The sequence below is a fragment of the Mobula birostris genome, chromosome 6, assembly GCF_030028105.1.
Source record: "Mobula birostris isolate sMobBir1 chromosome 6, sMobBir1.hap1, whole genome shotgun sequence".
Classification (NCBI taxonomy): Eukaryota; Metazoa; Chordata; class Chondrichthyes; order Myliobatiformes; family Myliobatidae; genus Mobula; species Mobula birostris.
The window spans coordinates 186535532-186559466 of NC_092375.1; the positions used below are offsets into that span (position 1 = coordinate 186535532).

General features: G+C 47.2%; 1 protein-coding gene across 1 annotated transcript in view; it reads right to left on the reverse strand.

Moving 5' to 3' along the window:
* The window catches only part of LOC140198774 (low-density lipoprotein receptor-related protein 2-like), a 359184-nt gene that overhangs the window by 180297 nt on the left and 154952 nt on the right, over positions 1 to 23935 (reverse strand). Inside the window, 1 exon segment of the mRNA XM_072259784.1 lies at positions 7690 to 7891. Within this exon segment, the coding sequence (XP_072115885.1) occupies positions 7690 to 7891 (202 nt within the window).

The window sequence follows — 23935 nt, forward strand, 5'->3', positions numbered from 1 at the left end:
ATTGAGAATTTATAAAGCACTGGTGATGCTTCAGTTGGAGCATTGTGAGCAGTTTTGAGCTCCTTATCTTAGAAAGGATGTGCTGAAACTGGAGAGGGTTCAAAGGAGATTCAAAAATGATTCCAGTATTGAAAGGCTTGTGATATGAAGAGTGTTTGACTGCTCTAAGCTTCTGTTCACTGGAATTCAGAAGAATGAGGGGTGACCTCATTGAAACCTATCAAATGGTGAAAGGCCTTGATAGAGTGGATGTGGAGAGGTCCTATGGTGGGAGAATCAAAGCCCAGAGGACACAGCCTCAGAATAAAGGGACGTCCTTTTAGAGTGGAGATGAGGAGGAATTTCTTTAGCCAGAAGTGGTGAATCTGTGGAATTATTTGCCTCAGGCAGCTGTGCAGGCTGAGCTTTTATGTATATTTAAGGCAGAGGTTGACATATTCTTGATTGGTCAGGACATGAAGGGATATGGGGAGAAGGCAGGAGATTGGGGCTGAAGGAAAATTAGATCGGCCATGATGAAATGGCAGAGCAAACTCGATGGGCCAAAAAGCCCAATTCTGCTCCTAAATCTTTTGGTCTTATGATTGTTTGCCTGTCTTTGTTTGTACATTGCTTTTCATTGAGTCTATTGTTTTATTTTGTATTTACAGTGAATGTCCACAAGAAAATGGATCTCAAGGTAGTATATGGTGGCATATATATGTACTTTGATAACAAATTTACTTTGAACTAAGGAAATCAGATGATTTCACTCATCAGGAATATATGTTATGAGGAAACAGGAAACAAGTATGTTTTTCCTCATTTGAGGGTGAAATGTTGAAGTCATAGTTGTTAGAATCAAGAATGTGAGAGTTAAACCAAATATTTGTATAAAAACTGAAATTATATACTGTATGTGTTAAACAATGTCATCGATGGGGAAGAGAATAGAGAATTGATAATAGGAAATGTGATATTGGCAGAGACTTTGAACAAATCATTTGTACCTGCATTCACAAGAAAAAGCATTAACAGTGAGAAAAATAGGAAGGAACTTAAAATTGGACTAAAGGCCGTCAATTCTCTGAATTTTATGGTCTGAATTTGATGGTATTAATGAAGTTGCTGGGAGAAGGTTTTAATGGTTCAATGGATCCATTTAATATCACAGAATGTATAGAGTATACAACCTGAAATTCTTACGCTTCACAGACATCCATGAAACAGAAGAAAAATCCCAAAGAATAAATGACAGAAAAAGCGTAAGAACCCCAAAGCCCCCTTCCAATCTTCCAACATTCTGAGAAAGTTCAATGCATTAGAAATCTTCACTGCAATACCCCCTATCCAAGAAAGATATCAGATGCAGGAATATGTAGGATAACCAATCTTGTTTTTGGAAAATACTGAAATTATTATTAACATAGTTGTTACAGGACATCAGAATCAGAAACGGGTTTAATATCATCAGCATATGTCATGAATGTTGTCTTTGCAGCAGCAGTACAATGCAGTACATAATAGTAGAGGAAAAACTGAATTACAGTAAGTACATACATAAAATAGGTAAACTAAATTAACGTCAAAATAAAAATTTTTAAAAGTAGTGACGGGTTCAATGCCCATTTAGGATTTAGATGGCAGAGGGGAAAAAGCTGTACCTGAATTACTGAGTATGTGCCTTCAGGCTTTCGTACCTCCATCCTGAGAAGAGGGATTCTGGGTGATTGGGGGTCCTTAATCATGGGCGCCGCCTTTTTGAGGCATCGCTCCTTGAAGATGTCCTGGATACTGCAGAGGCTAGTGCTCACAATGGGGCCAAGTTTAGTGCTCTCTACAGCTTATTTTGATCCTGTGCTGTATCCTTCCCCCACCACCCCATACCAAAAGGTGATGCAGCCGGTTTGAATGCTCTTCACGGTACATCTGTAGATATTTTGAACATCTTAACACAATACAGAAGAGCCAAAGCAGCTTTTGAAAGGGAAATTATTAATGATCTTTTGACCAAAGCAACTCAGTGGGTCAGACAGTATTTGTGATCAGTTGATGTTTTGGATCAAGACCAACGTTCCCTCTAATTTTAGTGACCAGTGTGCACAAAAATCTTGTGCTCTGCAATTTTTTTGCCTGGTGACAACAACATGAATAATTTCTTCAATAAAAACAGTACAAATAAAAACCAGTTCTAAAATCTGCAGAAAAATCATCGCAAACTCCACGTTGTCAACACTATCTGCATCAGAAACCAGAAAAGGAAATGTGATTGTGCACGATCGTGAAACATACATAACATGCCAATGAGGTAGAGGGTGACAACCTTTTGTGTGCAGTTTAGATTCCTTTGTGCATGAGTAGTGAAAGCTGTGCGTGCGCATACACCTTGGAGGGAACATTGATCGAGACTCTCAATCTGGTCCAGATTCTAGTATTTGCAGCCTCTGTTCTCAGCCTCATACATTGACTACAGGTCTTTAAAGAATGTAGCTAATGAGTAGTGCAAAGAGGAATCAATATATGCAGTGCATTTAAATTTCCAGAGAGCATTTTAAATGGTGCCACATAAAAAGGAAGAGCTTTTGGCAATAAGGTAAGACATTCCTATAGCACACATAGAGGATTGGCTAACTGACAACAAAAGTCAAGGGAAACAGATACTTTTTATTCTATCAAGTCATAACTCAAAGGGTGCCCCTATTATTTTTAAATTTATTTAATTTCAATTTTAGCATGAAGAAGGCCCTTCCAGCCCTTCGACCCACATCACTTCAACAATCCCTGACAAACCCTATCAACTCTAACCTAATCACAGGACAATTTATGACCAATTAACCTACTTGGTATGGCTTTAAACTGCAGGAGGAAACGGGAACACCCAGAGAAAAGCTATACATTCCACAGGGAGGAGGTACAGAGATTCCTTACAGACAGTGCTGGAATTGAACTCCGAACACTTTGAACACTTCAAGCTGCAACAGCGCCATGCTACAGTTGCGCCCACTATTCATGACTTTCTGAGGAACTGAAGCTGTTGTAGCCAAGTTTGCAAATGGTACAAACATAGGTACAAGAACAAGTTACTGGGACACAAGAGTCTGTAGGGAATATACATCAGTTAAGTGAGTGCAGAAAAGTTTAATACTGTAAGAAAATTTAAAGTGATTCATTTTAGTAGATTGAGGTATACCCCAAGGCGGGGCCGGACAAGATATACCCCAGGGTACTGTGGGAGGTGATGAAGGAGATTACTGAGCCTCTGGAGATGACCTTTGCATCATCAATAGGGACAGGAGAAGTAGCAGAGGATTGGAAGGTTGCAAATGTTGTTCCCTTGTTCAAGAAAGGGAGTAGAGATAACCCAGGAAATTATAGACCAGTAAGTCTTACTTCAGTGGTGGGCAAGTTGTTGGAAAAGATCCTGAGAGGCAGGATTTATGAGTATTTGGAGAGACATAATCTGATTAGGGATAGTCAGCATGGCTTTGTCAAGGGTAGGTCGTGCCTTGCAAGCCTAATTGTCGCTGCCACTGCTACTGTGCGATCGAGAATCTCCGGAAGGGAAGGCCCCAAATCCTCAGCTTTGCCTATTGCCTGTTGCCAGGGCCGGGGTCGAAGCGCTCGGCAGAGATGGTGCTCGGTGTCAGAGAGCTGGTCGGAGGCTCAGAGTTTTCAGACGGGCTCGGAGTTTTCAGACGGACTCGGAGTCGGACTGTGGTCGGATGCTTCCAGGATGCTGCATTGGCAAGTTTGCAGCGCTGGAGGTTCACCGTCTGCGTGAGATGGGACTTTCGAGAGACCTTGAGATTTTTTACCGTGCCCATGGTCTGTTCTTTATCAAATTACGGTATTGCTTTGCACTGTAGTAACTATATGTTATGATTATGTGGTTTTTGTCAGTTTTTCAGTCGGTTTGTCATGTGTTTCTGTGATATCATTCCAGAGAAACATTGTATCATTTCTTAATGCATGCATTACTAAATGACAATAAAAGAGGACTGCGTGTCCTCATAATCTAATCTAATTGAATTCTTTGAGGATGTAACAAAACACATTGATGAAGGTAGAGCAGTGGATTTCACTAAGGCACTTGATAAGGTTTTGCATGCAAGGCTCATTCAGAAAGTAATGAGGCATGGGATCCAAGGAGACCTTGCTTTGTGGATCCAGAATTGGCTTGACCACAGAAGGCAAAGGGTGATTGTGGATAGTTCGTAATCTGCATGGAGGACGGTGACCAGTGGTGTTCTACAGGGATCTGTTCTGGGACCCCTCCTCTTCGTGATTTTTATAAATGACCTGGATGAGGAAGTAGAAGGGTGGGTTAGTAAATTTGCTGATGACACAAAGGTTGGAGGTGTTGTGGATAGTCTGGAGGTTTGTCAAGAGATTACAGCGTGACATCGATAGGATGCAGAACTGGGCTGAGAAGTGGCAGATGGAGTTCAACCAAAATAAGCGTGAAGTGGTTCATTACAGTCGGTCAAATTTGAAGACAGAATATAATATTAATGCTAAGACTCTAGGCAGTGTGGAAGATCAGCGAGATCTTGGGGTTCGTGTCCATAGGACACTCAAAGCTGCTACACAGGTTGACTGTGTTGTTAAGAAGGCGTATGGTGTGTTGGTCTTCATCAACCATGGGATTGAGTTCAAGAGCCGTGAGGTAATGTTACAGCTATATAAGACCTTAGTTAGACCTCACTTGGAGTATTATGTTCAGTTCTGCTCACCTCACTACAGGGAAGATGTGGATACTACAAACAGAGTGCAGAGGAGATTTACAAGGATGTTGCCTAGATTGGAGAGAATGCCTTATGAGAACAGGTTGATTGAACTTGGACTTTTCTCCTTGGAGCGATGGAGGATGAGAGGTGACCTGATAGAGGTGTATAAGATGATGAACAGCATTGATTGTGTGGCTAGCCAGAGGCTTTTCCCAGGGCTGAAATGGCTAATACGAAGGAGCCATTAAGGTTCTTGGAAGTAGGTACAAGGGGGATGTCAGAGGTAAGTTTTTTTTACACAGAGTGATGGGTGCCAGTGAAGGTGATAGAGGCAGATACGATAGGGTCATTTATTAGATAGGTACATGGAGCTTAGAAAAATCAGAATCAGAATTATTATCACGGGCATGTGCCATGAAATTTGTTAAAACAGCAGCAGCAGTTCAATGCAATACATAATCTAGCAGAGAGAGAGAAAAAATAATAAATAAAGTAAAAAATAATAAATAAGCAAGTAAATCAATTATGTATATTGAATAGATCATTTTAAAATGTGCAAAAACAGAAATACTGTATATTAAAAAAGTGAGGTAGTGTCCAAAGTCCATTCAGGAATCAGATGGCAGAGGGGAAGAAGCTGTTTCTGAATCGCTGAGTGTGTGCCTTCAGGCTTCTGTATCTCCCAGTGAGAAAAGGACATGCCCTGGGTGCTGGAGGTCTTTAATAATGGATGCTGCCTCTCTGAAACACTGCTCCCTAAAGATATCCTGGGTACTTTGTAGGCTAGTGCCCAAGATGGAGCTGACTAGATTTACGACCTTCTGCAGCTTCTTTCGGTCCTGTGCAGTACCCCCTCCATACCAGACAGTGATGCAGCCTGTCAGAATGCTCTCCACGGTATAACTACAGAAGTTTTTGAGTGTATTTGTTGACATGCCAAATCGCTTCAAACTCCTGATAACGTATAGCCACTGTCTTGCCTTCTTTATGACTACATCAATGTGTTGGGACCAGGTTAGATCCGCAGGAACTTGAAACTGCTCACTCTCTTCACTTCTGATCCCTCTATGAGGATTGGTGTAAAACAGAGGGCTATGCAGTAGGGAAATTCTAGGCAGTTTCTAGAGTAGGATACATGGTTGGCACAATATTGTGGGCTGAAGGGCCTGTAACGAGCTGCAGATTTCTACGTTTCTACATTACAGTACCAGCGACCTGGGTTCAATTCCTGCTGCTGTCCGTAAGGAGTTTGTACATTCTCCCTGTGACCGTGTGGAGAGATCTGTTGCTCCGGTTTCCTTCCACAGTCCAAAGACATACTAGTTGGTAGGTTAATTGGTCATTGTAAACTGTCCCATAATCAGACTAGCATTAAATCAGGGGTTGCTGGGCATCAAAGGACCTATTCCACAATCTCAATCAATAAATAAACAAACATCATCCGTTTTAGATAGGGTTGAGGGGTACTTTTTTTCTCTCACTGTGTCATGATTCTTTTGATTTTTGAGCAGAAATCTGGAAGCTAATGATTGAATATATTCAAAACTAAGATAAACAGACTTTTGATTAAGAAGTGGACCTTGAGTCCAGAATCAGATCGGTATGACCTTACTCACTGACTCAAGGGGGCCAGACTGCCTGCTCCTAAGTTTCATTCTAAAACTCTTACTTGGTTATGACACACACTTATTTGGCACACATGTTTGTATTTTTTTCCAATCTGCTGGACCTTTCAAAAAATGAGCTAACTAAGAAAGGCTGGAAGTAAGAACATTAATGTCTAGAACCCAAAATCTGTTTTTCAGGAGTTCAAAATGTTGACACCTGTTGTGTTGAGTACCAATTTGTTCCCTGCTTTATTGAAAAGATGAACATGTCACATGCACTACATACCTGACAGATAGAGTTGGTATAACGAGACCATGGAATAATTATGAATTTAAAACAAAAGTGACCGGAAAAAGAAAGAGAATACAAAGCTTAACATTATCCTCCTAATCCTCGTACTAATCTTTTCTGTTGGCACACAAGATTCTTTTAATCAGATTAAAACTTCAAACGAAGTAGGATTAGGAAATCCATGTATTACCACAAATCACTCCAACAGAATCCACAAAACATTCTTTTAAAGGCAAGCCCTACCTTTAATCCAACTGTTGCAAAAGTATAAATTGACAAGAAGTGACACACAGAATAAAATCCAGTTAACTATTTGATTTGAATAACCTTTATGCCTCAAATTACCAACTTTGAAAAACATACAGAAACTAAAGGAAGGTTTTCATGACATTACAACCATCTCTTTGAAAAACTTTTGTTTTCTCCCCCAATTCTGCTCAGCAATTATATATGCATGTTTCAAAGATACATCACAGTTGTTGAAATTTTTGTTACATTTACTGTATAATCATATTATAATTACAGCAATGCATGCTTCCTAATTACCATAGCCTTTGGTTTATGTGAAAATATTGAATCAGATTATATTCTAATTAATGCATAATCTCAATTTAAAAGGAAACTACACACACACACACACACACACACACACACACACAAACTCCCCTTACATCTAACATGTGCAGGCATATTCACATGCAAGACCATAAGATATAGGAGCACAACAAGGCCATTTGGCCCATCGGGCCTGCTCTGCCATTTCATCAAATTTGATCCAATCGCCTGACTTCTCCCCGTATCCCTTCTTGCCCTGACTAAACAAGAATCCATCAGCCTCTGCCTTAAATATACCCAAAGACTTGGGCTCCACAGCCACCTGTGGCAACAAATTCAACAGATTCATCACTCTTTGGCGAAAGAAATTCCTCCTTATCTCCATTCTAAAAGGACTTCCCACTATTCTGAGGCTGTGCCATCTGACCTGATGGTCCCTCACCACAGGAAACATGCTCTCCACGTTCAGTCTTTGAACATTCGTTAGGTTCCACCCTCGCCATTCGAAAAGTTCTTTGATGCAACAAACCTGTATGAGCCCCTCACACACAATCCATTGGCACATGTAAATTTTGTCCCGGGGCAGGATCGTCTTGTACAATTCTGATCTTCATCCAAAGCATCAGAGCAATCAGGAACTCCATTACAGACCCATGCCCAAGGGATGCACTTTCTTTTTGGAGGATGGCTGTTCACACAGGTGAATTCCGCGTCAGAACAATTATGGCTTGCTGAAACAAAACATACTGTAATTAATGACTGTTAAATGTTGATTCACTATATAATCAATCAATGTTGCATCGCAAGATTTTCAGACTCCAGCAGTGGAATTAAGAAAGTGTAATAAATGGAGTAAGGTGTGATTCCTTTGCAACAATCATGAATATAGTACTGTGCAAAATTCTCAGGCACAGATAAATATAGCTAGCGTACCTAAGATTTTTGCACAGTACTGCAGTAATTATATGTGCTGCACTGCACTGCTGCTGCCAAAAAAAACTAATTTCGTGAGTGATGATCAACCTGGTTCTGATATGGGTCTGTATTGTGGAGTGGGAGTGGGAAGGGGGAAGGGAGAGGGGAGGGAGCAGGAAGCACCAGAAATACATTCTGTAATGATCAATAGATCAATTGTTTGGAATAAAATGACCTTGCTTGGTGTCTCAAGGCTGGGTGTGTCTGCGCCCACACCACCTCCCACCACCCCTACCCCCCACCCCGGACTTCCTTTTGTTACCTGTTCCACACCCCTCCAGTAGTGCTCCACCCCGCCATTCCCAACATCCCTTCCTCCCACAGTTTTACAAACTTGTTCTCTGCTCCATGTATGCAAGTACAGTACTTGGTAAACGTCTTAGGCACTCTAGCTATATATATGTACTGTGTCTAAGACTTTTGCACAGTACTGTAGGTAACAAGACCTTTGCAAAGGAGCTTTCCAGTCTCATTGCTTATGCAAACTGTGGACATGGCAGCTCCGACTGATCCCAAGTAACAGCATGCTAGCCTGCAGGTCACCCTTGGACAAGGTATAGCACCGGCTTAGCAACCACCCCGCCCCCGCTCCCCAATCAGGGTCACGTGAAACCATGGGAGCAGCTAGTGTATACGACAGGGCGCATGATGATGATCATGATGCTGAAGAAGCCGCTGAAACCCCATGCAGAGACTCAGTGTAAGGGCTGATATGGTAACAGATAAGCTGGTTACCAGAGAGAAGTTTCTGGGATGCAGCGAGCTGTGTAGTTTCCATCACATCTGAGAGGAGATGATGAGGGAATTTGAGGTCCAGCTAGTCTGGCAGCTTAGGAGAGAACTGTTGTTGATTCCCAGAAATGGCCTACATCTCGGCACTGAGCTGCTGCACCATCCACCCCTGTCCACACATCAGCCCTCAGAGGCAGCCGCAGCACGCTCCCTCAATGGTACACTGCACAGTGCACAATGAGATCATTGATTCATTGCTGCTAGAGCACCAGCAGAGGGTGAGAGCTTGCACCAGGCTCAGGGTCAGAATCAGGTTTAACGTAACTGACATACTGTCCTTATCATCAGATTCCTTAAGGCTGTCATTGCCGGGGGTGCGTACTGGGGATAAGCTCCCACCACCTTTTACATTCTCCAAAACTGTGTACCTCAAATAGCCTGACAACCAAATACAGCTCCTGGCCTTTACGTGTGGTTCAGCTACTAAGCCCAGTGGAACCACTTCTACTGATAGGAAAAGGCATAGCTGGGTTTACTGGCACCTTAAAACCGGTCATTTTGGGCAGATGGGGCCATGGCTGACAGCTCACCTAGGAGAAGGAAAACTGAAATCTCTGCTGTCTAGTGTCTATATCCACTCATGGGAAAGACTCCAGGAGTAAACCCCGAGGGAAAAATCCCAAACTGGGATCCCTAAGGCAGTCCTACGTTGAGTTCAATGTTGATTACTTATCTAGGCAGCTGGGAAACAACATCATGGTCGATTCTGACCAACAGAGGCCTGAGAAGATTGTCATCATTATCATGAGATGCCATGTCATATGATGTGGGCGATCATGGTCTCAGACCATGATTGTTCTTGGCAAATTTTTCTACAAAAGAGGTTTGCCATTGCCTTTTTCTGGGCAGTGCCTTTACAAGATGGGTGAATTGAATTGAATTGACTTTATTTCTTACACCTTTCACATACATGAGGAGTAAAAATCTTTACATTACATCTACATCTAAATGTGCAATTTGCAATTATAGTAATTTATAATAATTTATAATAAATAGAACAGTCAATGTAATATAGAGTACACTCAAATCAGTGTGAGTTCACCAGTCTGTGGCCCTGGTGGAAGAAGCTGTCCTGGAGCCTATTGGTCCTGACTTTTATGCTGTGATACCGCTTCCTTGATGGTAGCAGTTGGAATAGATTGTGGTTCAGATGACTTGGGTCCCCAATGATTCTACGGACCCCTTTTACACACCTGTCCTTGTAAATGTCCTGAATAATGGGAACTTCACAACTACAAATGCGCTGATGCTATCCGCACCACTCTCTGCAGAATCCTGTGATTAATGTACAGTTCCCATATCAGGCAGTGATGCAGACAGTCAGGATGCTCTCGATTGTGCCCCTGTAGAAAGTTCTTAGGATTTTGGGGACCATAACAAATTTCCTCAACTGTCTGAGGTGGAAAAAGGCACTGTTATGCATTTTTCACCACACAACTGGTGTGTACATACCATGTGAGTTCCTCGGTAATGTGTATGCTGAGGAATTTGAAGCTGTTTATTCTCTCAACCTCAGATCCATTGATGTCAATAGGGGTTAACCCGTCTCCATTCCTTCTGTAATCCACAACCAGCTCCTTTTTTTTTTGCGACATTGAGGGAGAGGTTGTTTTCTTGACACCACCGTGTCAGAGAGATGACTTCTTCCCTGTAGACCACCTTTGTTATTGTTTGAGATAAGGCCAATCAATGTAGTGTCGTCAGCAAATTTAATTGGCAGATTGGAGCTGTGGGTGGCGATACAGTCATGGGTATGCAGGGGGTAATGGAGGGTACTCAGTATGCAGCCCTGAGGACCTCCTGAATTGAGAGTCAGAGGGTTGGAGGTGAGGGAGCTCACTCTTACCACCTGCTGGTGATCTGACAGGAAGTCCAGGATCCATCTGCACAAGGCGGGGTCAAGACCAAGGTCTCTGAGCTTCTTGAGCCTGGATGGAACTATTGTGTTGAATGCTGAACTGTAGTCCAAGAACAACATTCTCACATAAACATCCTTCTTTTCCAGATGTGTAAGGACAGTATGTAGAGCAGTGGCTATTGCATCAACTGTCGATCGGTTGTGTTGGTAGGCAAATTGTGGGGGGTCCATTTTGGGTAGTAGCAAGCTACAGATGCTTGACCAGCCTCTCAAAGCATTTGCTTAGGATTGAGATGAGTGTGACAGGACGCCAGTCGTTCAGGGATGTTACCTTGATCTTTTTTGGTACAGGTGGATAATTTGAAGCAGAAGGGCACTCTACACCGGGAGAGGGAGAGAATGACCCCAGCCATTATCAATACTCTTCAGAGTTTTTTCTGCCTGGCATCAGCGGTCACATAACCAGGACTTGTGATATGCAATAGCAGCTCATACGACCATCCACCACCTGCTCCTAAGACTTCACCTCACCCTGATCGGGGTCAGCCTTAGCAGGTGCTACACCTTGCCCAAAGATAATCAGCAAGCTAGCGGAGAGAAGGAGCACCTAAATCTCCTTTGGTAGAGACGTACAGTATCCCCACCCCACAACCCATACTATATGTTGTGAAATATGTTGCTTTGTAGCAGCAGTAACAGGGCAATAAAAAACTATACAGTGCAATAAGAAATATGTATCAGAAATTAAACTAAATATGTAGTGCAAAAAGAGAGCCAAAGATAGTGAGGTAGTGTTCATGGGTTGGTTCATTGTCCTTTCAGAAACCTGATGACAGAGGGCATCCTCTCGGACTTTGTTTTAAAATGTAAAGGAGGTTATCTACCCTATAGAGAGGCCCTACATAATACGTTGCACAGCTCATTTCTTTTGGATTAATGATAAAAAGATTAAATAATCAATTAACCACAAACATGAGTCTTTCCTGGATAGGAAATAATAGCAACCCTGAAGGTACAAGAAAGCTCTACCACTAATTGAATGCAGAATTCCAGACGGAAATCTGTGATAAGAACTGGTGTTAGGTGAAAAGAATGCAGTCGTCCAGAAACTCACTGACAGCCACGGCATGTGTGCGTTCTTCAGTAAAGGACTTCTATACCCAAATTCCAAGGTCCCACCCCACTGACAAGCAAGGAGGAAGGTGGAAGATGCAACACCTACTGGAGCATTTTGACATTAGTACTCTCGTCTGTATACCTCAGCGACTTTAGGTCCAGTTATGCCATCACGACTGTGGTCCGGGTATGAGGGCCATGGTCCGGTTATGAGGACCGTGGTCCAGGTATGATGACTATGGTCTGGGTATGAGGACTATGGTCCGGGTATGAGGACCATGGTCCAGATATGAGGGCTATGGTCCAGGTATGAAGGCTATGGTCCGGGTATGAGGGCTATTATCCGGGTATGAAGACTATGGACCAGGTATGAGGGCTCTGGTCCAAGAATGAGGGTTATTATCCGTGTATGAGGACAATAGTCCAGGTATGAGGACTATGGTCCAGGTATGAGGGCTATGGTCTGCGTATGAGAACCATGGTCCAGTTATGAGGGCTATGGTCCAGATATGAGGGCTAGGGTCCGGGTATGAGTACTATGAGCCGGGTTTGAGGACGATGGTCCAGGTATGAGGACTATAGTCCGGGTATGATGACCATGGTCCAGGTATGAGTCCTATAGTCCAGGTATGAGGGCTATGGTCCAGGTATGAGGACCGTGGTCCAGGTATGAGGGCTATGGTCCAGGTATGAGGGCTATTATCCGGGTATGAAGACTATGGACCAGGTATGAGGGCTCTGGTCCAAGTATGAGGGTTATTATCCGTGTATGAGGACAATAGTCCAGGTATGAGGACTATGGTCCAGGTATGTGGACTATGATCCGGGTATGAGGACCATGGTCCAGGTATGAGGGCTATGATCTGGGTATGAGGGCCATAATCCAGGTATGAAGACTATGGTCCAGGTATGAGGACCATGGTCCGGGTATGAGGACCATGGTCCAGGTATGAGGGCTATGGTCCGGCTATGAGGACTATGGTCCGGGTATGAGGTCCATGGTCCAGGTATGAGGGCTATTGTCCGGGTATGGGGACGGTGGTCCACGTATGAGGGCTATGGTCCAGGTATGAGGGTATGATCCAGGTATGAGGGCTATTATCCCGGTATGAGGACTATGATCCAGGCATGAGGGCTATGGTCCAGTTATGAGGGCTATGGTCCAGGTATCAGGACTATGTTCCGGGTATGAGGACTATGGTCCGGGTATGAGGATTATGGTTCGCGTATGAGGGCTATGGTCCAGTTATGAGGACTATGGTCCAAGTATGAGGACCATAGTCCAGGTATGAGGTCTATGGTCCAGGTATGAGCAGAATGGTCGGGTATGAGGACTATGAGCCGGGTTTGAGGACGATAGTCCGGGTACGAGGAGTATAATCCGGGTATGAGTACCATGGTCCAGCTATCAGGGCTATGGTCCAGGTATGAGGACCGTGATCCAGGTATGATGACCATGGTCCAGGTATGAGTGCTATAGTCCAGGTATGAGGGCTATGGTCCAGGTATGAGGACCGTGGTCCAGGTATGAGGGCTATGGTCCGCGAATGAGGTGTATGGTCTGGGTATGAGGGCTATGGTCCAGGTATGAGGGCTATGGTCCAGGTATGAGGGCTATTATCCAGGTATGAAGACTATGGACCAGGTATGAGGGCTTTGGTCCAAGTATGAGGGCTATTATCCGTGTATGAGGACAATAGTCCAGGTATCAGGGCTATGGTCCGGGTATGAGGGCTATGGTCCGGGTATGAGGACTATGGTCCGGGTATGAGGTCCATGGTCCGGGTATGAGGTCCATGGTCCAGGTATGAGGGCTATGGTCTAGGTATGGGGACGGTGGTCCACGTATGAGGGCTATGGTCCAGTTATGAGGGCTATGGTCCGGGTATGAGGGCTATGGTCCAGGTATGAGGACTATGGTCCGGGTATGAGGTCCATGGTCCAGGTATGAGGGCTATGGTCTAGGTATGGGGACGGTGGTCCACGTATGAGGGCTATGGTCCAGTTATGAGGGCTATGGTCCAGGTATGAGAACTATGTTCCGTGTATGAGGACTATGGTCCGGGTATGAGGATTATGGTTCGCATATGAGGGCTATGGTCCAGTTATGAGGACTATGGTCCAGGTATGAGGACCATAGTCCAGGTATGAGGTCTATGGTCCAGGTATGAGCAGAATAATCGGGTATGAGGACTATGAGCCGGGTTTGAGGACGATAGTCCGGGTATGAGGAGTATAATCCGGGTATGAGTACCATGGTCCAGGTATCAGGGCTATGGTCCAGGTATGAGGACCGTGATCCAGGTATGAGGACTATGGTCCAGGTAAGAGGGCTATGGTCCAGGTATGAGGACTATGGTCCAGGTATTACGGCTATGGTCCGGGTATGAGGGGCATGGTCCAGGTATGAGGGCTATTATCTGGGTATCAGAACTATGGTCCAGGTATGAGGTCTATGGTCAGTGTATGAGGACCATGGTCCAGGTATGAGGACTATGGTCTATGTATGAGGACTATGGTCCGGGTTTGAGGACCATGGTCTGGGTATGAGGGCTATGGTCCGGGTATGAGGTCTATGGTCTGGGTATAAGGGCTATGGTCCAGGTATGAGGGCTATGGTCCAGGGATGAGGACTATGAACCGGGTTTGAGGACTATGGTCCGGGTATGAGGACCATGGGCTATGGTCTGGGTATGAAGGCTATGGTCCGGGTATGAGGACCATGGTCCAGGTATTAGGACTATGCGCCAGGCATGAAGGCTATGGTCCGGGTATTAGGGCTATTATCCGTGTATGAGGACTATGGTCCAGGTATGAGGACTATGGTCCAGCTATGACGGCTATGGTCCGAGTATGAGGGCCACGGTCCGGGTATGAGGACTGTGGTCCAGGTATGAGGACTATGGTCTGGGTATGAGGACTATGCTCCGGGTATGATGACCATGGTCCAGGTGTGAGGACTATGGTCCAGGTATGAAGGCTATGGTCCGGGTATGAGGACCATGGTCCAGGTATGAGGGTTATAGTCCAGGTATGAGGGCTATGATGCAGGTATGAGGACTATGGTCCAGGTATGAGGACTAAGGTCCGGGTATGAGAACCATGGTCCAGTTATGAGGGCTATGGTCCAGGTATGCGGGCTATGGTCGGGTATGTGGACCCTAGTCCAGGTATTAGGACTATTGTCCAGGTATGAGGACTATGTTCCAGGTATGAGGACTATGGTCCGGGTATGAGGATGTTGGTTCGGGTATGAGGGCTATGGTCCAGGTATGAGGACTATGGTCCAGATATGAGGACTATGGTCCAGTTATGAGGACTATGGTCCAGGTATGAGGGCTATGGTCCGGGTATGAGGACTATGAGCCGGGTTTGAGGACGATGGTCCGGGTATGAGGTCTATAGTCCGGGTATGAGGACCATGTCCAGGTATGAGGACTATGGTCCAGGTATGAGGACTAAGGTCCGGGTATGAAGACCATGGTCCAGTTATGAGGGCTATGGTCCAGGTATGAGGACTATGGTCCGGGTATGAGGGGCATGGTCCGGGTATGAGGACCGTGGTCCAGGTTTGAGGACTATGGTCCGGGTATGAGGACTATGGTCCAGGTTTGAGGACTATGGTCCGGGTATGAGGACCATGGTCCAGTTATGAGGGCTATGGTCCGGGTATGAGGGCTATGGTTCGGGTATGAGGACCATGGTCCAGGTATTAGGGCTATGGTCCAAGTGTGAGGGCTATGGTCCAGGTATGAGGGCTATTATCCGGGTATGAGGACTATGGTTGAGGAATGAGGGCTATGGTCCAGGTATGAGGACTATGGTCCGGGTTTGAGGACTATGGTCCGGGTATGAGGGCCATGGTCCGGTTATGAGGACCGTGGTCCAGGTATGACGACTATAGTCTGGGTATGAGGACTATGGTCCGGGTATGAGGACCGTGGTCCAGATATGAGGACTATGGTCCAGGTATTACGGCTATGGTCCGGGTATGAGGGGCATGGTCCGGGAATGAGGACCGTGGTCCAGGTATGAGGACTATGGTCCTGGTATGAGGGCTATGGTCCGGGTATGAGGGCTATGGTCCAGGTATGAGGGCTATTATCTGGGTATCAGAACTATGGTCCAGGTATGAGGTCTATGGTCAGTGTATGAGTACCATGGTCCAGGTATGAGGACTATGGTCTATGTATGAGGACTATGGTCCGGGTTTGAGGACCATGGTCTGGGTATGAGGGCTATGGTCCGGGTATGAGGTCTATGGTCTGGGTATAAGGGCTATGGTCCAGGTATGAGGGCTATGGTCCAGGTATGAGGACTATGAACCGGGTTTGAGGACTATGGTCCGGGTATGAGGACCATGGTCCAGTAATGAGGGCTATGGTCTGGGTATGAAGGCTATGGTCCGGGTATGAGGGCTATGGTCCAGGTATGAGAACTATGTTCCGTGTATGAGGACTATGGTCCGGGTATGAGGATTATGGTTCGCGTATGAGGGCTATGGTCCAGTTATGAGGACTATGGTCCAGGTATGAGAACTATGTTCCGTGTATGAGGACTATGGTCCGGGTATGAGGATTATGGTTCGCGTATGAGGGCTATGGTCCAGTTATGAGGACTATGGTCCAGGTATGAGGACCATAGTCCAGGTATGAGGTCTATGGTCCAGGTATGAGCAGAATAGTCGGGTATGAGGACTATGAGCCGGGTTTGAGGACGATAGTCCGGGTATGAGGAGTATAATCCGGGTATGAGTACCATGGTCCAGGTATCAGGGCTATGGTCCAGGTATGAGGACCGTGATCCAGGTATGAGGACTATGGTCCAGGTAAGAGGGCTATGGTCCAGGTATGAGGACTATGGTCCAGGTATTACGGCTATGGTCCGGGTATGAGGGGCATGGTCCGGGAATGAGGACCGTGGTCCAGGTATGAGGACTATGGTCCTGGTATGAGGGCTATGGTCCGGGTATGAGGGCTATGGTCCAGGTATGAGGGCTATTATCTGGGTATCAGAACTATGGTCCAGGTATGAGGTCTATGGTCAGTGTATGAGGACCATGGTCCAGGTATGAGGACTATGGTCTATGTATGAGGACTATGGTCCGGGTTTGAGGACCATGGTCTGGGTATGAGGGCTATGGTCCGGGTATGAGGTCTATGGTCTGGGTATAAGGGCTATGGTCCAGGTATGAGGGCTATGGTCCAGGTATGAGGACTATGAACCGGGTTTGAGGACTATGGTCCGGGTATGAGGACCATGGTCCAGTAATGAGGGCTATGGTCTGGGTATGAAGGCTATGGTCCGGGTATGAGGACCATGGTCCAGTAATGAGGGCTATGGTCTGGGTATGAAGGCTATGGTCCGGGTATGAGGACCATGGTCCAGGTATTAGGACTATGCGCCAGGCATGAAGGCTATGGTCCGGGTATGAGGGCTATTATCCGTGTATGAGGACTATGGTCCAGGTATGAGGACTATGGTCCAGGTATGAGGACTAAGGTCCGGGTATGAGGACTAAGGTCCGGGTATGAGAACCATGGTCCAGTTATGAGGGCTATGGTCCAGGTATGCGGGCTATGGTCCGGGTATGAGGACTATGAGCCGGGTTTGAGGACGATGGTCCGGGTATGAGGTCTATAGTCCGGGTACGAGGACCATGTCCAGGTATGAGGACTATGGTCCAGGTATGAGGACTATGGCCCGGGTATGAGGACTATGGTCCTGGTATGAGGGCTATGGTCCAGCTATGAGGGCTATGGTCCAGGTATGAGGGCTATTATCTGGGTATCAGAACTATGGTCCAGGTATGAGGTCTATGGTCAGTGTATGAGGACCATGGTCCAGGTATGAGGACTATGGTCTATGTATGAGGACTATGGTCCGGGTTTGAGGACCATGGTCTGGGTATGAGGGCTAGGGTCCGGGTATGAGGTCTATGGTCTGGGTATAAGGGCTATGGTCCAGGTATGAGGGCTATGGTCCAGGTATGAGGACTATGAACCGGGTTTGAGGACTATGGTCCGGGTATGAGGACCATGGGCTATGGTCTGGGTATGAAGGCTATGGTCCGGGTATGAGGACCATGGTCCAGGTATTAGGACTATGCGCCAGGCATGAAGGCTATGGTCCGGGTATGAGGGCTATTATCCGTGTATGAGGACTATGGTCCAGGTATGAGGACTATGGTCCAGCTATGACGGCTATGGTCCGAGTATGAGGGCCACGGTCCGGGTATGAGGACTGTGGTCCAGGTATGAGGGCTATAGTCCAGGTATGAGCGCTATGGTCCTGGTATGAGGACCATTGCCCAGGTATTAGGACCATGGTCCAGGTATGAGGGCTATTATCCGTGTATGAGGACTATGGTCCAGGTATGAGGAGTATGGTCCATGTATGAGTGCTATAGTCCAGGTATGAGGACTATGGTCCAAGTATGAGGGCTATGGTCCGGGTATGAGGACTATAGTCCGGGTATGAGGGGCACGGTCCGGGTATGAGGACCGTGGTCCAGGTTTGAGGACTATGGTCCAGGTATGAGGACCATGGTCCAGTTATGAGGGCTATGGTCCGGGTATGAGGACTATGGTTGAGGAATGAGGGCTATGGTCCAGGTATGAGGACTATGGTCCGGGTTTGAGGACTATGGTCCGGGTATGAGGGCCATGGTCCGGTTATGAGGACCGTGGTCCAGGTATGACGACTATAGTCTGGGTATGAGGACTATGGTCCGGGTATGAGGACCGTGGTCCAGATATGAGGACTATGGTCCAGGTATGAAGGCTATGGTCCGGGTATGAGAACCATGGTCCAGTTATGAGGTCTGTGGTCCAGGTATGAGGGCTATGGTCCGCGTATGAGGACCATGGTCCAGTTATGAGGGCTATCGTCCAGGTATGAGGACTATGGTCCGGGTATGAGGATTATGGTTCGGGTATGAGGGCTAAGGTCCAGGTATGAGGACTATGGTCCTGTTATGAGGGCCATGGTCCAGGTATGAGGGCTATTGTCCGTGTATGAGGACTATTGTCCAGGTATGAGGGCTATAGTCCAGGTATGAGGGCTATTGTCCAGGTATGAGGATTATGATCCAGGTATGAGGACCTTGGTCCGGGATTGAGGACCATGGCCAGGTATGAGGGCTATAGTCCAGGTATGAGTGCTATGGTCCTGGTATGAGGACCATTGCCCAGGTATTAGGACCATGGTCCAGGTATGAGGGCTATTATCCGTGTATGAGGACTATGGTCCAGGTATGAGGAGTATGGTCCATGTATGAGTGCTATAGTCCAGGTATGAGGACTATGGTCCAAGTATGAGGGCTATGGTCCGGGTATGAGGACTATAGTCCGGGTATGAGGGCTATGGTCCAGGTATGAGGACCGTGGTCCAGCTATGAGGACTATGGTCCAGGTATGAGTGCTATAGTCCAGGTATGAGGGCTATGGTCCAGGTATGAGGACCGTGGTCCAGCTATGAGGACTATGGTCCAGGTATGAGGGCTATGGTCCAGGTATGAGGGCTATTATCTGGGTATTAGGACTATGGTCCAGGTATGAGGACTCTGGTCCAGGTATGAGGGCTATTATCCGTGTATGAGGACTATGGTCCAGGTATGAGGAGTATGGTCCATGTATGAGTGCTATAGTCCAGTTATAAGGACTATGGTCCAAGTATGAGGGCTATGGTCCGGGTATGAGGACTATAGTCCGGGTATGAGGGGCATGGTCCGGGTATGAGGACCGTGGTCCAGGTTTGAGGACTATGGTCCGGGTATGAGGACCATGGTCCAGTTATGAGGGCTATGGTCCGGGTATGAGGACTATGGTTGAGGAATGAGGGCTATGGTCCAGGTATGAGGACTATGGTCCGGGTTTGAGGACTATGGTCCGGGTATGAGGGCCATGGTCCGGTTATGAGGACCGTGGTCCAGGTATGACGACTATAGTCTGGGTATGAGGACTATGGTCCGGGTATGAGGACCGTGGTCCAGATATGAGGACTATGGTCCAGGTATGAAGGCTATGTCCGGGTATGAGGACTATGGTCCATGTATGAGGACTATGCTCCGGGTATGAGGACCATGGTCCAGGTAGGAGGACTATGGTCTGGGTATGAGGGCCATAATCCAGGTATGAAGACTATGGTCCAGGTATGAGGACCATGGTCCAGGTATGAGGGCCATGGTCCGGGTATGAGGGCTATGGTCCGGGTATGAGGACTATGGTCCGGGTATGAGGTCCATGGTCCAGGTATGAGGGCTATGGTCCAGGTATGAGGACGGTGGTCCACATATGAGGGCTATGGTCCAGGTATGAGGGTACGGTCCAGGTATGAGTACTATAGTCCAGGTATGAGGACTATGGTCCAGGTATGAAAGCTATGGTCAGGGTATGAGGGCCATGGTCCAGGTATGAGGGCTATAGTTCATGTATGAGGGCTATGATCCAGGTATGAGGACTGTGGTCCAGGTATTAGGACTATGGTCCGGGTATGAGGGCTATGGTCCGGGTATGAGGACCATGGTCCAGTTATGAGGGCTATGGTCCAGGTATGAGGACTATGGTCCGGGTATGAGGGCTATGGTCCGAGTATGAGGGCTATGGTCCGGGTATGAGGACTATGGTCCAGGTATGAGTACTATAGTCCAGGTATGAGGACTATGGTCCATGTATGAGGGCTATGGTCCGGGTATGAGGACTATGAGCCGTGTTTGAGGACGATGGTCCAGGTATGAGGACTATAGTCCGGGTATGAGGACCATGGACCAGGTATGAGGGTTATAGTCCAGGTATGAGGGCTATGGTCCAGGTATGAGGACCGTGGTCCAGGTATGACGACTATGGTCGAGGTATGAGGGCTATTGTCCAGGTATGAGGGCTATGCTCCGGGTATGAGGGCTATGGTCCACGTATGAGGTTTATGGTCCAGGTATGAGTACTATGTTCCGGGTATGAGGACTATGGTCCGGGTATGAGGATTATGGTTCAGTTATGAGGGCTATGGTCCAGGTATGAGGACTATGGTCCAGGTATGAGTACTATAGTCCAGGTATGAGGACTATGGTCCATGTATGAGGGCTATGGTCCGGTTATGAGGCCTATGAGCCGGGTTTGAGGACGATGGTCAGGGTATGAGGACTATAGTCCGGGTATGAGGACCATGGACCAGGTATGAGAGTTATAGTCCAGGTATGAGGGCTATGGTCCAGGTATGAGGACCGTGGTCCAGGTATGAGGACTATGGTCCAGGTATGAGTGCTATGGTCCAGGTATGAGGGCTATTATCCGGGTATGAGGACTATGGTCCGGGGTTGAGGACCATGGTCTGGGTATGAGGGCTATGGTCCGGGTATGAGGACCATGGTCCAGGTATGAGGGCTATAATCCAGGTATGAGGGCTATGGTTCAGGTATGAGGACTATGGTCCAGGTATGAGGACCGTGGTCCAGGTATGAGGAGTATGGTCCAGGTATGATGGCTATTGTCCAGGTATGAGGGCTATGCTCCGGGTATGAGGGCTATGGTCCACGTATGAGGTTTATGGTCCAGGTATGAGGACTATGTTCCTGGTATGAGGACTATGGTCTGGGTATGAGGATGTTGGTTCGGTATGAGGGCTATGGTCCAGGTATGAGGACTATGGTCCAGATATGAGGACTATGGTCCAGCTATGAAGGCTATGGTCCGGGTTTGAGTGCTATAGTCCAGGTATGAGGACTATGGTCCAGGTATGAGGGCTATGGTCCGGGTATGAGGACTATGAGCCGGGATTGAGGATGATGGTCCGGGTATGAGGTCTATAGTCCGGGTATGAGGACCATGGTCCAGGTATGAGGACTATGGTCCAAGTATGAGTACTATGTTCCGGGTATGAGGACTATGGTCCGGGTATGAGGATTATGGTTCGGGTATGATGGCTATGGTCCAGGTATGAGGACTATGGTCCAGGTATGAGGACTATGGTCCAGGTATAAGGACTATGGTCCAGCTATGAGGGCTATGGTCCAGGTATGAGGGCTATTATCTGGGTATCAGAACTATGGTCCAGGTATGAGGTCTATGGTCAGTGTATGAGGACCATGGTCCAGGTATGAGGACTATGGTCTATGTATGAGGACTATGGTCCGGGTTTGAGGACCATGGTCTGGGTATGAGGGCTAGGGTCCGGGTATGAGGTCTATGGTCTGGGTATAAGGGCTATGGTCCAGGTATGAGGGCTATGGTCCAGGTATGAGGACTATGAACCGGGTTTGAGGACTATGGTCCGGGTATGAGGACCATGGGCTATGGTCTGGGTATGAAGGCTATGGTCCGGGTATGAGGACCATGGTCCAGGTATTAGGACTATGCGCCAGGCATGAAGGCTATGGTCCGGGTATGAGGGCTATTATCCGTGTATGAGGACTATGGTCCAGGTATGAGGAGTATGGTCCATGTATGAGTGCTATAGTCCAGGTATGAGGACTATGGTCCAAGTATGAGGGCTATGGTCCGGGTATGAGGACTATAGTCCGGGTATGAGGGGCACGGTCCGGGTATGAGGACCGTGGTCCAGGTTTGAGGACTATGGTCCAGGTATGAGGACCATGGTCCAGTTATGAGGGCTATGGTCCGGGTATGAGGACTATGGTTGAGGAATGAGGGCTATGGTCCAGGTATGAGGACTATGGTCCGGGTTTGAGGACTATGGTCCGGGTATGAGGGCCATGGTCCGGTTATGAGGACCGTGGTCCAGGTATGACGACTATAGTCTGGGTATGAGGACTATGGTCCGGGTATGAGGACCGTGGTCCAGATATGAGGACTATGGTCCAGGTATGAAGGCTATGGTCCGGGTATGAGAACCATGGTCCAGTTATGAGGTCTGTGGTCCAGGTATGAGGGCTATGGTCCGCGTATGAGGACCATGGTCCAGTTATGAGGGCTATCGTCCAGGTATGAGGACTATGGTCCGGGTATGAGGATTATGGTTCGGGTATGAGGGCTAAGGTCCAGGTATGAGGACTATGGTCCTGTTATGAGGGCCATGGTCCAGGTATGAGGGCTATTGTCCGTGTATGAGGACTATTGTCCAGGTATGAGGGCTATAGTCCAGGTATGAGGGCTATTGTCCAGGTATGAGGATTATGATCCAGGTATGAGGACCTTGGTCCGGGATTGAGGACCATGGCCAGGTATGAGGGCTATAGTCCAGGTATGAGTGCTATGGTCCTGGTATGAGGACCATTGCCCAGGTATTAGGACCATGGTCCAGGTATGAGGGCTATTATCCGTGTATGAGGACTATGGTCCAGGTATGAGGAGTATGGTCCATGTATGAGTGCTATAGTCCAGGTATGAGGACTATGGTCCAAGTATGAGGGCTATGGTCCGGGTATGAGGACTATAGTCCGGGTATGAGGGCTATGGTCCAGGTATGAGGACCGTGGTCCAGCTATGAGGACTATGGTCCAGGTATGAGTGCTATAGTCCAGGTATGAGGGCTATGGTCCAGGTATGAGGACCGTGGTCCAGCTATGAGGACTATGGTCCAGGTATGAGGGCTATGGTCCAGGTATGAGGGCTATTATCTGGGTATTAGGACTATGGTCCAGGTATGAGGGCTCTGGTCCAGGTATGAGGGCTATTATCCGTGTATGAGGACTATGGTCCAGGTATGAGGAGTATGGTCCATGTATGAGTGCTATAGTCCAGTTATAAGGACTATGGTCCAAGTATGAGGGCTATGGTCCGGGTATGAGGACTATAGTCCGGGTATGAGGGGCATGGTCCGGGTATGAGGACCGTGGTCCAGGTTTGAGGACTATGGTCCGGGTATGAGGACCAAGGTCCAGTTATGAGGGCTATGGTCCGGGTATGAGGACTATGGTTGAGGAATGAGGGCTATGGTCCAGGTATGAGGACTATGGTCCGGGTTTGAGGACTATGGTCCGGGTATGAGGGCCATGGTCCGGTTATGAGGACCGTGGTCCAGGTATGACGACTATAGTCTGGGTATGAGGACTATGGTCCGGGTATGAGGACCGTGGTCC